At 41.6% G+C, this 17,870-nt stretch overlaps 1 protein-coding gene across 2 annotated transcripts; it reads right to left on the minus strand.

The window, feature by feature from the left end:
* Positions 1 to 705: 705 nt before the first annotated feature.
* On the minus strand, positions 706 to 16,292 carry DIS3L (DIS3 like exosome 3'-5' exoribonuclease). 2 transcript variants are annotated; one of them, XM_054388265.1, is made up of 16 exons: positions 16,139 to 16,292; positions 15,101 to 15,229; positions 14,347 to 14,482; positions 12,930 to 13,106; positions 11,991 to 12,069; positions 10,514 to 10,693; positions 8,965 to 9,134; positions 8,044 to 8,205; positions 7,011 to 7,258; positions 6,228 to 6,320; positions 4,978 to 5,511; positions 3,865 to 4,019; positions 3,589 to 3,767; positions 2,831 to 2,976; positions 1,228 to 1,402; positions 706 to 1,152 (listed from the first exon to the last, which is right to left on the minus strand). In XM_054388265.1, exons 1-16 carry the CDS (start codon positions 16,180 to 16,182, stop codon positions 841 to 843), a joined length of 2,919 nt encoding a protein of 972 aa, XP_054244240.1. In that variant the 5' UTR covers positions 16,183 to 16,292; the 3' UTR covers positions 706 to 840. The 2 variants fall into 2 exon arrangements, with proteins under 2 accessions (XP_054244240.1, XP_054244241.1); XM_054388266.1 differs by lacking the exon at positions 15,101 to 15,229 and having other exon boundaries at positions 16,139 to 16,285.
* Between the last annotated feature and the right edge of the window lie 1,578 nt (positions 16,293 to 17,870).

The following is a 17,870-nucleotide window of genomic DNA, read 5'->3' on the forward strand; positions in this document are numbered from 1 at the left end:
AGATTAGTGTGGTGGAGTTTCCTTCTTACATGGTTGCAGCTATGAGTTAAACTACCTGGACAGTAGAGGAGGATAACCAACAACTGGAGGAAGTATAGAATCATAGAATCAAGAAGGCTGGAAGAGACCTCAAAGATCATCGAGTCCAACCTGTCACCCTAAACCTCATGACTATTTAAACCATGGCACCAAGTGCCACATCCAATCCCCTCTTGAACACCTCCAGGGATGGTGACTCCACCACTTCCCTGGGCAGCCCATTCCAATGGCCAACCACTCTCTCTGTGAAGAACTTTCTCCTCACCTCCAGCCTAAACCTCCCCTGGCGCAGCTTGAGACTGTGTCCTCTTGTTCTGCTGCTGGTTGCCTGGGAGAAGAGACCAACCCTCTCCTGGCTACAACCTCCCTTCAGGTAGTTGTAGACAGCAATGAGGTCACCCCTGAGCCTCCTCTTCTCCAGGCTAAACAGTCCCAGCTCCCTCAGCCTCTCCTCATAGGGCTTGTGCTCAAGGCCTCTCACCAGCCTCGTAGTACTTAGGTTTTAAGAACTTAATTTATAGACAACAAGGGAAAGTAACCAAATGATGGTTAAAAGTATTCACCACACTCTCTTTAGTCTGGGAGATGAGATTTATGTACAAAATCTTTTAAAAACTCATCCATGTTCATAATCAGGTAAAAATAATTCTTATTTAAAATAGACATTTAGTTTCTTACTAAAAGGACTTTTGATTAGTTAAATAGACTGCTTTAAGAAAAAAACACCAAACAACCCCAACTTAATGATACAAAGTGAGGAGGAGCAGAATATCAACAAGCAGATGTTGCCAGGGTTGCAGTTCAAGTTCTGATGTCAGCTGAAACATCCAGCAGGGCCAAATCCCTTATCTCCTCCAGCAGCTGGTACAGGCTGGCTCCCTTGGTCTGGCAGTACTCCTGATAGTCTTCATCAATGACTTCATCTCTTGCCTTTTCCTGGGCACGCTGGGCTTCCTCTGCAGACTGACTGACTTCTTTTACCAGGTCAGATTTCACCAAGTGGAAATTCTTCTGGAAGACTTCTGTGGCTGGAGTCTGGTACGGTGCATTCTTCATTATCTCAAGCCTGATGGTGTCAGCGTGGCAGCGTGAAGACTGCACAAGTATTTTCACCTTCAAAGCAACATAAACAATATTTTATTTCTGATAGTGCTATTTCCTTTTACTTCCTCCAGGTTAAATACTCACTGTAATATGATCAAAAAGGCTTAATGTAACTGATTCTCCCCTAGTTGTAGTGGAAGTAATTTTACTCTGAAAGCGCTGCAGTGATCCAGGCTTCCATTCGCAGCTCCCATCACCTTGACAAGAGATGACTAAGCCTTCTTTGTTTTTCATGTATGCAGCACCTTTGATTCCATATCTACAAAAAAGCAGATGAGCAGACAGAAGCTATTCTGGCAATGTTCACTCTTACAAGTTCTCTTCATCTGGAAACCAACATGGGGCCAGCTAGGATTATATAAAACCAACATAAAGGGACAAATGTAATTCTGCTTCTGGGATGCTGATGCGTGTTGTCAAAGAAACCCCTACCCAAAACTAGCATGAAGACAGTAATTACAGTGTTGTGAAAGCAGTGATCCATGATCTGGGTAGAGCCTGGTATGGCCAGAGGATAGAAGAACAGCATTACAAGTTATTCCAGACAGCACTGGGAGGAAATAGTTGTCCATTTAAAAAAGGTTACTTAAACACTAGCAGTGCACTTGTGCTGAGCTCTCTGGAAGGAAGCCTTTTGTGGTTGGGCAGGTTCTGGCACTTCAACCATGCATCCAAGCCTCATGGAGTACGGGAGAGGACAGGCCTACCGTGTGCTGATTTGCTTCCAGGCTCACCTCAGTCTGGGGCCAGAATCAAGCAGCCCCTGGCTGTATTCATGAAGTCCAGGGTGTTCACATAGTGGTTTACTTTACCTTATCCCCATAGGATATGTGGGTTTTTTGCTTGTTTAATTTCTCATACCTGCTGGCTAGCTAGGTACACAGCAGTGTTGCTACCACTCATGCCCAGACAAAAAGAGCATTAACTAACACAAAATGTCCAAAACCAGCAAGGGAGAGGAAAGGTTTTCTTCCCCAAGCTTGAAGAGCTGGCTAAGCCTTATGAAGGGCAATGTTCTCCAGTTTTATGGTGACTAGTGCCACCTTACATCATTCACTTGTCAATCTATGAGCAAAGCACATTTACTATATTAAAAAGATTTTACAGCTCAGAGATTAAAACGCAATGTTAGCTTTGTGCAAAGACTTGTTATCTAATGTAAATCATGGGCTGGGCTAAGATGCAGGCAGCTCTAAGAGCCTCACTGCCACAACCACCACCACGCAAATATCTCCTGTGCTTTCCTAGGTAATCCTGTTGTTCTAGGTAACCCTGCTTTGGCAGGGGGCCTGGACTTGGTGATATCTGGAGGTTTCTTCCAACCCATAATGTTTTGTTTCTGTGATTCCCTGCCTCCTACAAGGAGCAGCTGTTAAAAAGGTCCTCTGAGCCTGCAGAAGCCACAGCCTGTGATGAGGGAAAAGAGTCCCAAGAATGCAGGGCTTTGTGATTTTGAAATTCTATTATTAAAAAAATACCCTTTTAAATAAATACACACTGCAGCACATCTTCCCATTTCCTCATGGGAACTCCATATTCAGAGTGCTTTGCATGGCCAAAGCACTGCTTATGAGTAACAACAATCTACACCACCAGGCCATGCTACAAACACTTCTCAAGAACCAGAGGTGTCCTCACACAACTTTAGTAACACTTCTGTCTTCTCTTGAAGCTCTCATCAGCTCACCTGGGCACAAAGACCAGCACGCCATTGGTCCGGATTGAGTAAATGACCCCATCAGCTATGCAGCGCTCCTCTGCTTCAGGGGCTTCATCTTTGAAGTACATGCACTGGAAGAGTTCTGTAGACTGTTTCTGAGCACGCTGGGCTGCCTGCAAGCACCACCCCCGTCCCCCCCCCCCAAAAAAAAAAAAAAAAAGACAAAACCACCTCCATGAGTATTAGAATGAGCTTGTTTGGCTTTGATTTCCATTGTTTCTTTATTCTCTAAGTTACTCCCTTGCCTGTCCCCAACAAAAATTGCATTTAAGAAATTCATAATGAGGTGGGGGTCAATCTCAAGTTACAGGATGAGAGAAAATGGCCTCAAGTTGCACCAGGGGAGGTTTAGGTTGGGTTGTCAGACCTTGGAACAGGCTCCCCATGGAGATGGCTGAATCGCCATACCTGGAAGGATTTAAAAGCTGCAGAGATGTGGTGCTGAGGGATATGGTTTAGCACCAGACTTGGTAGAGTTTGGTTAATAGTTGGACTCTATGGTGTTAAAGGTCTTCTCCAACCAAAATGATTCCATTCTATGCAGTACAGATGTAATATGAAGTCACTCTCACAACCACTCTCAGAAGAAAGCTGGTATTTAAGTGAAAAACCCTCAAAGCATTATAATTCAAAATGAGTGATGCTATGTACCTCAAAGCTACAGTGAGGACTGTTTTGTTGGGTACCATCCAAACACACAGAGACCTGCACAGTGACCATCTTACCCTGTTTCTGTTATTAATGTGCTTGCACAGTTCCTGAAGGTCCTTATCACTGAACACATCATCCTTAACATCACCTTTAGCTTCACCCAGAGCTGCTGCTGTCAAGAGTCTGTGGACAACCATATCAGCGTATCTTCTAATCGGAGAAGTGAAATGGGTGTACTTCTCCAGAGCAAGCCCTACAAGCGAAGAACGAAGAGGTGTTAAGGAATCAACTGCCTCATGCATAACAAAAGTAACAACAGGAATAGGATAAGAACCAAAATGCCAAGATACCATAATGATGGAACTCCTGCTCAGAACATGAGCCAGTTGAGAAGTAGAGAGCGTTAGACATGGCATGAGTGGCCATAGACCGCAGCAGCATGTTTACAATTGGATCCAAGGGGTCATTTGCTTTATCCAGAGACTCAGCCAGTGCTTTGTTAGACCTGCCAAAAAAGTGTTTTAATTGTGAAGAAAACTAGGCTATCCCTGGTTAAAATAGCTTCTACTTACAAACAGCCTACCAAGCACATCAAAATTACTACTTACAAAAACTATGAAAGACAAGCAAAATGATACTAAAATGTTCCACACAGTTTAGTAACCATTATTCTCTTCAGAAAAAAAGCCCCAGTTTTCCCCAACAGCCCGATCTCCTGCATCCTGGAGAATCAAGAGGGACTGGGGCAAAATCCCATCCGTGCTGTGCAAAAGAGCAAGCCAAAAGCTGTTCTGTATAGGAGACCACAAATGGGACAAAATGATGTCCAAGCAAAAGGAGGCACAACTGATGCCCTTGACACTCTGTGGTATCCAGAAATGCCTCCCCCACAGGATGAAGCTCACAGCCAGAAGCGACAAAGTAATTCTGAATTGTTTGGAGTCATTTAAAATGACTGTTGCACAGAACTGGATTTAAACACATACCCTTTTGCACTATTACAGGAAATGGGGTGCAAACAAAGCTGTTAAAGAGCTTCACCGCTACCAGGAATTGTTTGGGTGTGTCTAAAATTATTCAGACACTGCCACACGTGGAAGTGGCATCTCCTGTTCAGAACATCATCTCCCACTCACATTGATCACATTTTGTGTAGAATTGCTTTGCAGTGTCTGTTAAGGAGAAACTTCTTTGCTGTGAGGCTGCTGGACCCCTGGAGCAGGCTGCCCAGAGAAGCTGGGCAGTCTCCCTCTCTAGAGAGATTCCAAACTCACCTGGACACTGCAATCCTGGGCAACCTATTGCGGGTGACCCTGCTTTAGGAGGGGGTTGGACTGGATGATCTCCAGAGGTCACTTCCAACCCCCACCATATTGGCACTCTGTGTGATGGTCTGTGACTATAATCTAGTCAAACAGTAAATTTCTTGACTTTGATTAAAGCACTTAAGGGATAAAAGGTACCGTGTGTCCATGGAGAAACCTTTGGCACTGGCACATTCTCGAAGCTCAGTGAAAAATTCCTGCTGTGGCGGAGGGTGTTGGCGCAGCAAAGCCTGATGAGGAAAATGCTCTGAAATCTTTTTTGCCACCCAGTGGTTGGCAAGAATCATACATTCTGCTACAGTATCGTGCACCTCCAGCGGCTGCTTGGGGATGAGATCATGGATATTGTGTTTATCATCCAGCTGCACTCGGATTTCTACTCCCTCTAGCTCCAGAGCACCACAGCTGTCCCGCTTGGCTCGAACATGTCGGGCTATTTCGGTGAGTTTTGATATTGCCCAAACCAGTTCAGACAACTTCTTCTGTCTTGTTCTTTCATCCAAGTCTTTCAGTTCAAGGATATCATTAACAACACTTGTGTCTCCATCTAATAATCCCTGTGCTGTCTCATACACCAGCTTGTACGCTGAGCGAATGATGCTCTTGTTGTAGCAGACTCTCAGCACTTTGTAGGATTCTTTCTCTAGTTCCCACAAGACACTTACAGCATACCTTAAAGAGAAGATCACAAGCCTGTTAATAGTTCTGGGTGACTTTAGCATTTCAAGCACAACTGTTACAAATCTACAAGTTTCGTTCTGGGTTTTTTTTTTTTTAATGGTAACGTCTTTTTCTTCATGAACCAAACCAGTGAGCAGCCTGAGACAGGCAGATATCAGGATCCTACCCATAATGTGACACTCTGTAATGCCACTAATGCCATTTGCCTTTCCCTCCTCTGTATCACAACTCAATAAACGAGGACCAACTACATCCACAGCATGTTCAATCCACCAGTAGAGGCAGATTACCCCAAAGATTAATGTGCTACATCTATTCTAAAGCATAACTACACTGCAATAGTTATTTTTATTAATTTTTGTTTTATTAGATGCATCCACAATGCCCCTATCTGCACCCTGCACATCCTCATGCCAGCCAGCCCATTAACCCTGTAAATTGTACTGAAGTGGGGTAATGGCACATCTGAGAGTAGGACGACAGTGAAAATTGTGACCATTCACAAGGGTGCAAGCAGAACAAAGATGCCTTCACCTTCAGGCTGCTGTTCAAATACAAAGCAAATTGCTAAGGGTACAGATAAACATTAGTGGAGGATGAGACAGTGATTGTGTTCCACTCTTTGTGGCTCCATACTACTTGGCTTACAAACAGCAGTGAAAGCTTCAAAGAGCAAGTGCAAAAGCAGCTAGTATCCCAAATCTTACCTATCAACTCCACTGAGAAGAGAGCAGACATCAGCACTCAAGATGGAGGGCAGCATGTCATAACGGCGATCTGCTAAATAGTAAGTTGTTGCCCTGAGGAATAAAATACATTTAGTGTTCTCACAAGGACCCACTGGTGTCTATCCCCATTTGTGGTATCATCTTCAAATGCCATTAAGGCCAGAGCTAGGGCTGCAGAAAATACGCTCAGCTAAGAAGAGAACCTTTACCAGCTACACCAAACATCCCTCCTAGCTCTACAGTTTACATGTCTTTGCATCTACAGAGAAAACATTTCATAAAGTGAGTCAGCAATGTAAGTTCAAAACAGTGGCAGTAACACACACAAAAAAAGAATGGAGTATTTGGTGTATTAAAACATGAGACTGGATGTTAAAACAAGCTTGGCAAATACTTCTGGAATTAAATTAAACTAAGACTTAATTCCATTTTGTGGGTGTTTGTGTGAAGATTCATCTCCTTTGGAATGCAAACAAGTGATCTGTAAATACTTCAAATCACTCATGTTCAGGTAGACTGTAAAGCAAACATCAATTAAGGAAAGACAAACTATAACTCTTGAGTAATTTCATAGTCAAAGGGTGAAGGTAGGTTAGAAAGTTTCTTCCCTAGCAGGCCTTTTCCATCCAATAAAAGCAGAATATCATTAGTTATATATTAGTTTTAACAAGCTGTTTCCATGACATGAAAGAATGATTCCTCTCTTCCAATATTTCCTTAAGGCATCTCCATAAATTTTCTAATTTTTAGGAAATCACTTACCTCGCTCTAGCTTCAACATCTGTGTAAGAATTTGCTGCCACAAAATGTGTGACATCTGCAATGTGAACACCTAACTCCAGATTGCCGTTGGGCAGTGCTCTGACGGACAGCGCATCATCCACGTCCTCACAGCCTTTTGGGTCAATGCTGAATATCAAGTGTGTATCTCTCAAGTCAAGACGTTTTTTTTCCTCCTCTGGATTCACTTTCCATGGATTCTCTGCAGAACTCACAGGCATTTCACTCATCTGTACAAAAACATTATTGATGGACACACAATTACATCTTTGCTACAAAAAGAAGCCGATGACTTAGACTTAATTAGCTGGTCCTTTACTGCAGTGTTTATTATTCTGTGTACTTTATCATCCTGGCCAATTCTAGGTATTTTCCAAGCCAGTCTATTACATTTACTTTATGGAAAGTATGAAACAGAAGTGAAAAGAAACCTAGACTTTATTAACAACTGGTAAGACTGGGGTGATACTGCAGCTCTGGCAAACATAACCAGTGCCTGTTGTTTTTTTTACCTTCTTTTTCTTTCGATTACTTGTAGGTATAATCAAAATAATTCTCTGTGAGAGCTGCTTCCCCTTCTGGTTGAAGACAAAATCATTTAAGAGAATGATTTTAGCAGAACCAGACCTTTAGGGTCAGTACCATAAACACATTAAAGGCAGCAATATCTTAAAATTCTACTTCAAATTAAAATGAAGAGTTTGTAATCCCAAAATCCCACCATGGTGGGGACTGAAGGGACCTCTGGGGATCTAGTCCAATCCCCCTGCTAAAGCAGGATAGCCTTCTCCTCATAGCAAACAGATTATCTTAAAAGCGCTTGAGTTGAAAGTTCGTAGTATCTATAGAACCACTGATCCAAAAGTAAGCTCAGAAATATAACCTACAAATAGTTTTTGGCATTCCAAACCTGTTAGCAACTAAGATATTCAGCTGTAAGAGGATGCCCCCTCTTTGAGAGATGAAAACCTGTAAATCAACAGAGAAAAAAATGCATCTAATCACAAACACTAACCTGAATTTCTGAGAAAGGGGCAACACAAATGCTGTTCTCCACTAGAATGGCTGCAATTTCCCCCTCAAGATCTCCAATTCTTCCTAGAACTCTCACAAAGTGTCCATTTGGATACACAGAAGTTGAGTCCCAGGAATCGATACGCACAACAACTCTACAGTCCTGCGGCAAGACAATGCTGTTAGAGCAGTCTGCTCCTGACAGGCAATCAGTATGAACACCTCTTCAGGGGCAAGTAAGACTGGCAACTCCAAAAACTTTAGACTAATGAAAATGAAATCCACAATGAGAAGCACACAAATAAATACTGATAATTTAGTTTCTTTCCTGATCAAAGACCCATTTGGGGTCATTATATGGAGAATCTGTCTTGAAACATAAAAAATAAAAGCAAACCCAAGATGTATACAAAAATTCTTATATCAGAAAGGGCACAATTGGAATTTACTTTTTTGCTGTGAAGAAGTACTTAAAGCAGTTAGGAATGAACAAACCCATGTTTCTTCTTCCTACAGCTAATGGCTGGCTAATCATCACAATTCACGATCAAGCTGTTGGAAAGCTCTCCTTACTTTCATCACAGTTCTACATAATCACAGGTCTGATAAAGCCACACAGGCTATTACAATTTATATCCCTATTATGGCCTTTAATTTATGAGAAAAAAAACACAGCAAGAAGTATATAAATGCTCAGGGTACCTGGATGGTGGCCCAAATCCCAAGTTCAAAGAAGCTTTATCAACTGAAGCTGATGTGGTTTTGACAGGATTTGAGCACATTCCTCTGAGGCAGAAAATGAACTACTCTCACAGACTTCACTTTACTAATGGCTTTACCCATGGTTTTGCCAAAAGAAACATCATTAGAGCATCTAACACCCACAGGAACACAGAATAAAGAAACACTTCTGTCCAGTTACCTGTAATGCTTCAGCTTGCTGGGTGCTGATCCGGATTTTGGGAATTCGGTAGTCCCAAGGTGTCACAAGGACTTTCTGAGCATTTCTCCTCTGAGGGTGGATCTCTTCTTTAGAGGGGAAAGTGACCACGTAATCCCTCCAGTTCTTTTGAATGATTCCAACCACTTTACCTTTTAATGAAAGATATTTTTGGCTGTACATTAAACAGGAGCATGAAAGCAGCTATGTAGGAGGTACAGAAGATTCACTGCTTTGTAGTAAGAACTGAAGTGTCCACAAATCTGTATTACAGTTGATAACAACATATGGTATGCAGACAACACTAGAAGTTTAAGTTATCATTGGAACAGACAGATTTTAATGAGCTTTTATTTATGTGACTAACCCATTGTATAGATTTCAATTGATACAGGATATAAATTCTTCAGACAGATTCCCAGTACTACTGAAATGAGGCCAAGTCTAGTACAAAATACAATTTGGAATGGTAAATATCAAAATTAATCAGCATTTTCTTGCAGGAAGAGAACTAACCTCCTGAAACTTTTAACTCTGAACTCAGCAAATTTTTAAGATGTAGCTGTACCTGCAGAGTAGTATTTTCAACTAGGACTCCCATGTGTGACACTGTAATGGGAGCTGGATACTTCTTCACCTAACAAAAAACGTTTTCATCTTGAGCATGCTTCGTCATCAAGGAGTTCAAAGGATGCTGTTATCTTTTCTGTATAATCAGCAGTGATAGTGGGAGCTGAGGGCACACTCTGGGAAACTGGTCTGTACTAGCATGGCAGTTGGTCTCTTCAAGAGCTGTGAAGAGTGACATCATGTATCTGAGTAGCAAAGTATTGCCAACTCAGTATTTTAGGAAGAAAACTACAGTAACTCACCTATTTCTGTTGAAAATCAAGAAAAAAAGGGCATATACAAAGAGTCTAGTGGCCTTCTTGTTGGGATGTTAGAATGCTTTGATTTGGGATCATTATTTAAATTTATTATGATGCACAAAAATGTGAGAATCACAGTGCCCTGGTTTAGCTGGGACAGAATCCCAGGCCCACCATGGGTTGCAGGTCGTTAACAGTTTGGAGTCAGCCATGGCAGCTGAGCTGAGTTGGCCACAGCTGTATCCCATACCAGAAACGTCCTGCTCAGTACTAAGGGGAAAGTTTTCTGAGGGTGGAGGCTTCCTGTTTGGACTCCTGCTCTTGTTTTGGTTCCTCCTGACCCTACTCCTCTTTCTACTTCTGACGACTGCCTTCCTGTTTACTGCATCCACCCTACTCTTGCTGGGCTGAGTTAACTTTATATACTTTATATTGGCACTGGGATCAGTTTGGCTGTTTGATTAAATCTGTTTTCGTTTCAACCTATGGATCTTCTCTCTTTTTTCCCAATTTCCCTACTCTGTCAAGGAGGGGTCATTAAGTGATAGAGCAACTGCTGGATTTTAGCCCTGGATGGAGGCCTAACATAGACACACAAACTAAGAGAAGGGACTATAAAATAACAGTACAACACAGCATGGACCCTTAACAAAATATGATACCTGTGGGCATAGGGTCACCAGTGGTCTCCGCAGGACCTTTATCCTCACTCTCATTTTCACAAAGGGCAACAGTCCTTCCTTTCCATTCCTGCAAAGGCAGTAACTCAACAGCCACCACATCACCATGGATTGCACGATTTCGAGCTCTGGCCCCATAAATAAGGATGTCACTTCGAAGTTCTAAATTTAAAATAGAAAGAAGTAGAACTATAAACTGCTCAACAATTCAAATCCCTCTGCTCTTGGCAGCATTCTGCTGAAATCAAGAGCAAATGACATTCGCAATATGCTTTCTTCACACAAGGACCACTGGCAAGTAATTAAAATTGCAAGAAAATTAGAACTTTAAAAAATTTTAAGTAGATATTAAGCAATTCTGTAAGTGAAATCTTGGGTAAAAAGCAGCCTAGGCTAGGCTGAGTTCATTGTCCCTAGGCAGCAGCACGAAAACACACAACACAGCTCTATCATGGAAACCATTACCACAGGATTCTGGGCAGGGTGCAGAATAAAACCAGTTTTGAAATAATGATGAGTGCATTGAATACTGGTTTGATCGCAGGGTCCGTCACAGGAACACTTGGAAGTACCTGTTACTGGAAGTTGGGACAATGTATTGGCACAAGGATAATGGGCTGTTCTTTCAAGGCTATTTATGGGGTTGTTCAGCCTGGAGAAAATGAGGCTGAGGGCAGACCTTCTGGCTCGCTACAACTCCCTGAAAGAAGGTTGAAGCCAGGTGGAGGTTGGGCTCTTCTCTCAAGGAACAATTGATAGGACAAGAGGAAATGTCCTCAGGGGAGGTTCAGGTTGGATATTAGGAACAATTTCCTCCCAAAAATGGTTGTCAAGCCCTAGAACAGGCTGCCCAAGGTAGAGGTGGAGTCCCCATCCCTGGAGAGATTTAAAAGCCATGTAGACATGATGCTGAAGGCCATGGTTTAGTGGTGACTTGGTGGTGCTGGGTTAATGGTTGGACTTGTCCTTGAAGGTCTCTTCCAACCTGAACAATTCTATGATTCTGTGATTATTCCTAACTCATACCAGAAAGGCAATACTGGTGTTCCAATCTGATCCAAAAGGCATCTCTCCTATTATGTTCACAATGATCAGCTTCCTAATTCTGTCAATATCTACGCAAACACTGTTTTCAGGCAAAAGAGCAAAGCAGACAGGTAACAGTTTGCATCAGTATTCAACTTCAGAAGAGGTCTAGGGAAACCTGTTAGCAAGACAAGTCCTAAACATGGCCAAAAGGTACTAAGAAGGAGGATGCAAAAGGTATTGGTTTCTCAAGAGGACCATCCTCTGGGTTCACCTTCAGCCTCCCTTCTGGCCCATGATAATAACCCAACTATTGAAGTAACTTAGCTTTCATCTTAACACCTGAACAGCTGCATAGATATGGCTACATGGCTTCAGGTAAAAAGCACAAGCAGTGTCAAAAAGGCATTGTGGAAGCCCTCATTTTTTTCACCTGTTTCTTTGCTGGCAAATCCCTGAAGTCGAACAAAAGCTTCCAGTTGTGCTCTGTGCTTATTGACATTCAGTGTACCCTAAAAGAAAAATAAACTGGTCAGCAGAATGGAACAGTCAGACCCCTAAATAGCCAACTCTAAAGTACACCATTTTTAGTTTTCCATCATTTTTTAGATAAATTAGTAGGTTTTATCGGTATGCAAGTTATCGTGAGCACAACTGTTCTCTCCATAGGGGGAAATGTACAATGTGGAACTTTAAGTACTCGCTTGTGGGAGGGAATGGTTAAGTTCTTTTAATGCTCAATTTAATTGTAAGATGGTAAAGGTCCTGGCAGCGTGAGATTACTTCTGCTGCCTGCCTCAGTATGGAATCTGGAGTTACTCCTACAAGCCTCAACCTTTATGTTCATGTCCTGTTCTCTCTTTGCTGGTGAAATTCTCAAGAAAGGAATAAACTACTACTTCTAATTCTTTATATTATTTTTAAAAGGAGGATACTTGTCCACCAACAATCTATATTAAGGCCCTGAACAGCCATAAAATCATACATTAATTTTACTGAGATCTCTGTTCCAATGAAGTAAGAAATGCTGCCCTTGTGCAACATTATTTACACTTAAGAATGAGATCTAGCTGCTTCATATCACACCTGGTTTCACAATTTGTATCATATATCAGCATGAAGAAAAATCCATAGTAAATTTAAGATTCTCAATAAGGAATTCTCATTTTAACTTCTCCAAGATAAAAAAACCCCACGTGTTCACAAGATGAAGCAGGAAAGATATTTTGAGACTCCTAATCCTTTCCTCTATCTCTTCCTTTTTTGTTCTCTTCCTCTCTTCCCACTATAGCACTATTTCTTTATCCAGTCTAATTCGGGACCAAGCACCAGAATGCACTGTTGTGTGTGTGCTTTCTATACAGCAAATTACCTGTATGTATCTTCCAGATTTGATCCCAGCCTCCAATATTTCCAGAGGTAAGTGCTCAGGATATTCTTTCCCTTTGTTTTCTTGGCTTTCACTCTCCCGTTCACGCTGAGCTTGAAGTATGGAGTCAAAGAGTTCATGGGCAGCTTTTAAGTCAGGCCAAAAGTTATCCAAGTAATTCTGTATGCAAAGATATCAACAATTATTGAAAGGTCTCTATTATTTCAATAACACATTTTGAAAGCCTGAAATGGACAAGAGCTGCTGCATATGTTGTACACAAACAGCACTACTGAGTGGTAATCACACAACCACAAAATGGTTTGGGTTGGAAGGGGTCTTAAAGACCATCTAGTTACAAACCCCCTGCCATGGGCAGGGACACCTCCTACTAGACCCAGTTGCTCAAGGCCCCATCCACCCTGGCTTTGAACGCTTCCAGTGTTGAATCCCCACAACTTCTCTGGGCAACCTGTTCCAGTGCCTCACCACCCTCATGGGGAAGTATTTCTTCCTTACGTTTAATCTCAATAGAGTTTCTTCCAGTTCAATGTCCCTGCTCTGAACACCACAGATTCATTCCAAATTCATTCCATATTCAACTTACTTACTAAATACAAAAAAGGAGGCATGACTGTTAAGAGAGCATTCTAAACTAGAGCCACAAACTTTTACTACTGATACACCCTATCCAGGCTACATAGTACTTGTAAAGTGCCAGAGCAGAAAAATCAGACTGGCAAGCCATGATTATTTTACACCTTTTATTGAGTTTGTATGCTACATTTGGGCCACTTTCCATTGCCTCACAGAAATAAACACAACAAAGCATCACCATGTTTTGTATAGCTTTAAGGTAAATGCTCCTGTTTTTACTTAACACCCTTTCACACCTAAACATAAACCCCCCATGTACATATCCTGCTAAATGCAAGCAGTACCAGAGATCAACAACGAAATGCAGAATGAATTATCTTCTCACACATCACTCTGTCCTAAGTAGTCAAGGCCAAACTAAACTGGCACAATAAGGCTGATGGATATTTAGGTTTCAGCTGTTTATGGACAGCCTGCACTACTGCTTTAGACAGCTGGCTGACGTAGCTGATCATTGCTCATCAATGCCAAATACCTTAAAAACATGAAAAATAATGAAAAGGGTTCCTAAGAAAGATGACCTCTATCTTTAGAGTAGCTGTTTTTCTTTTCAGTTCTCTGCTTTCCTCACTGCCACCATTTTTTATGACATTTCCATGACTGACATCTTTGCTTTCTTTGATAAATGAAGACATGAGTTAGCATCATAGCTTTCTTAAATGTGAACTCTGAAATGATTTGCAGCATACACTGGGCTTTAATGTACTTGCTTCATCATTTTGATGCAGCATAAAGGAAACCTTTTATTTTTCTGGCATGTTACCTTGAAGGAAATCACAAACACTCCTTCTGTTTCATTTCCATACTGCCCGATGGCATCTTCATCTTCTGTTACCATAACAACTGGCATCTGCCCCAAGCAGTGATGATAATACCAGACTGCTGCATTGTAAATACTCCTAGAAGAGCAAAGTTTGAAATCAAATTTCTGGCATATCTCATTTTCCACTTGCAAGACATTTGCAGGCTTTCCATAAACAAGATTCTGGTTTAACAGTCATGTTTTCAAGATGTATACACCAAGCTACATAAACTTCATAGCTGCAAAAATTTTTATGTGCTGTACTTAAGCACTGAGAATAGAGGAAAATGAAATGATTCCTCCCCAATATATCCACTTGTGCCCAAGCTGCATCATAACATATTGTTCCTCTGAGTGAAAGTTTATCAAAATTAAGTGGAACTGCCAGGACTCCCATGCTGTGGTGTTTGCAAGCTATCGAACACCAAATCTAATAGTCCAATCAGGTGTGTGTGATCTGTTCATTATGCTAAAGCGTTCTTTAAAATGTCTGCGTAAATTCAAAATGAGCTGTTTTTTTTAGCTTTATTGTGTTTGAGTACATTTTTGTCTAATTTCCTATGAAATCAATGCTGATACTTTATTAATCACAAAAGCACAATCTAGGCTTTCAGTTACTGCAAACTGTTCCAGAGCTAAGCAGAGCAAGAGTGTGAACTAATGCATGCTCATATTCCTAAGTACAATGTCACAGTGTTGTCCAGCATAGTCCTACCTGGTTTGCCATTTCTCTGTGGGTTCTCCCTTCTCTCTTGGCAAGTAACAGTGCTGGTGGAATTCATTAGCAAACACAATGCAGTCGTGACGAGCATCCTTGACTAGACTTCGTAACTTGTTGTAGTGTCTCAAAAACAAAGAGGATAAATAGTCATAAATTTTTTCTGGTTGGTTGACCTTCAAGATCAAGTGCAACCATTACCTAACTTTAGCAAGTCTGGCCCTAAACCACGTCCCTCAGCACCACATCTCTGCCTCTTTGAAACACCTCAAGGGACAAGGAATCAAGCAACTCCCTGGACAGCCTATTCTAGTGTTCAACAAGTCTTTCAGTAAATAATGTCTTCTAATATCCAACCTAAATCTGCCCTGGTGCAACTTGAGGCCATTTCCTCTCATCCTATCACTTCCTACTATGGAGACCAACCTCTACTTCGCTACAATCTCCTTTCAGGTAGCTGTAGAGAGCAAGAAGGTGTCCCCTGAGCTTCCTTTTCACCACACTAAAAAACCCCAGTTTCCTCTGCCCTCCTTATAAGACCCCTTCTCCAGACTATAGAAGAGTCTTGTGCTTTCTTTTGCTAATGCTGTTTTAACTCCAGATGAAAATACAGCTGAAAACCTCAAGGAAATGTACTGTCATGCACAAAGAAATGAAGTAATTAAATTACACCATTGATGATAAAACTTAAAATATCATCTCTAAGTAAGCTTTTCTAATTCCCATTATGGATGCTTTTGATGTTATGAATACATAGGTTAAGTACAATATCATAGTATTAATTGCTCCCCAAAGAAAGAGGCCCTGTCTTTAACACAGCAAACCAAAACCAAAATTTACAAGCATTGACGCCCGTGGGTCACAATGGATCCAGTTCTTTCCCTTCTGTAAAACTACATTAAGATATTTGAATTACCTAAAACCAAAATCACCACAGTCTATTTGCTGGCTTTGGGTTACTGTGCTTAAATATATATTTTACAAAGTATCCTTACTTCAATTTAAATTAAAAATAAGTTAGTACAGGATAAATACCTGCGTCCTTTTTGGTGTTGCACGGCTTGACATACTGTTTGCATGAAAATAATACCTTTCAGCTCTGGAAACTCAAGAATCTCAAGATAATCTTGAACAATCTTGCAGTCAGGGACAACATAATGTGTAACATCATCTGATAACAGCTTGGCATCTAAAATACAATTCAGAGTTTAAAGGTCTGAAGTTTCAGCTGCAATACTGCTTGCTTAAAAATACTTTCAGATGTCAGGAAATTGGAGTTGTGTACCCTCAAAGCTATACATAGCTCTTTTTCTGATGAAAAAAATTGTGACTACTATGGTACAATTCCTAAAATCCATGACAGAAACCTTTTCCATCCACTGGTTGTTCAGCCTGGAGAAGGCTCCAGGGAGACTTTTGAGCAGCCTTCCAGCATTGGAAGGGGGCTACAGGAAATCTGGAGAGGGACTTTTCACAAAGGCATGTAGTGACAGGAAAAGGGGTAATGTCTTCAAACTGGAAGGAGCTGGACTGATGTTAGATATCAGGAAGAAATTCTTCCCCAAGAGGGTGGTGAGGCAATGGAACAAGTTGCCCATAGAAGTTGTGGAGGCTCACATTTAAGTCAAGGAGATTAGTTAGGTATGGAGATAAAGGCAAGACTGCTTCTGGAATGTGCCTCTAACTTATCCTTAAGGAATTTATAACCAACTGGAATACCTTAGGAAGGAGACACTATCACTAGTCCCCACATCCCAGACAGCAGTAATATACTACACTACGTCCTATCCTAAATTTGCACCTACACTGCCAGTGACAACTCTGTCAATTGCAGTTCAGTATCAAACCAGTTAAAATTCTCTACCTTTTCTTCTAGGTAAGCAAATATTCTGGTAAATTTAAGTAGGTTGGTTATTATGTTAGTTATTTACCCAGTTGGTTTCCTGCACTAAATAAATTCTGCTATTTAACAACAACAAAAAACACCCCTGAAATATCAACCAAAGGTCACATGATGATCTATGATGCACAAAATAGCACCACAGTATGTAAAAACAACAACAAATCTAGATACCCGAGAGGCTGACAGACTTCTTATGTCTGAGATGGCCAGAGAGAACACAGGCAACTACATTTAATTAACAGAAGTAACTGCTGGTGCAGAACTGGGATTGCTTCAAGATAACTGCTTGGCCCCACTGTAAGAATTAACAGGTACGTATAGATTTGATTCTATAAATTCATTCTATAATGCAGCACCCTGCAGAAATGAATGTGATTTAACAGGTCTTTTTAAAAAGCAAAGCATGAAACGTACATTCCTTTACCCTTCTCTCACTGTCTGTACACTGTTGGCAGTTAAACCCTGTAACAACCAATTTCTCAGTCGCTTTTTCTCTTAACAGCTCCTTGATCTCTGAAAGACTTTGGCTCTGAGGAGTCGTTCTGCTATAGCCTTGACTTGGTACCGTTTGACTTTTATCTTTTTTAGCACCCTTCCCACCTGGCTCGGGACGGCAGAGGAGAGCCTGGGACAAACCACCAGTGTCCGCACGTCTCCGGTACCCGCACAACACCCCGGCCCCCCGCTTCTCCGGCTCTCTCGTCGTTACTTCCCCTTCCTTCACCGCTGGTCCCGCCAGCTGCTCTCTGCACCCGCTCCACGTCCCACCGGTTCTTGTCAGCCCCATCCCACTCCAGCACCCACATAAGGCAATGCCGTGTGGGTCACCTCCACTCAGGAATTACCCTGTGCCCGGAGATCACC

This window comes from Indicator indicator, chromosome 16 (genome assembly GCF_027791375.1).
Source record: "Indicator indicator isolate 239-I01 chromosome 16, UM_Iind_1.1, whole genome shotgun sequence".
NCBI classification, from domain to species: Eukaryota; Metazoa; Chordata; class Aves; order Piciformes; family Indicatoridae; genus Indicator; species Indicator indicator.

Coding starts and splice junctions, on each gene's coding strand:
- DIS3L (XM_054388265.1), bottom strand. CDS start 16,182: ATGCAAACAGTATGTCAAGCCGTGCAACACCAAAAAGGACGCAG. Junction 13,107..14,346: donor TGTTTGTGATTTCCTTCAAG/GTAACATGCCAG, acceptor CTTTGCATACAG/AATTACTTGGATAACTTTTG. Junction 4,020..4,977: donor GGTTTCTCCATGGACACACG/GTACCTTTTATC, acceptor CTTTTTTGGCAG/GTCTAACAAAGCACTGGCTG.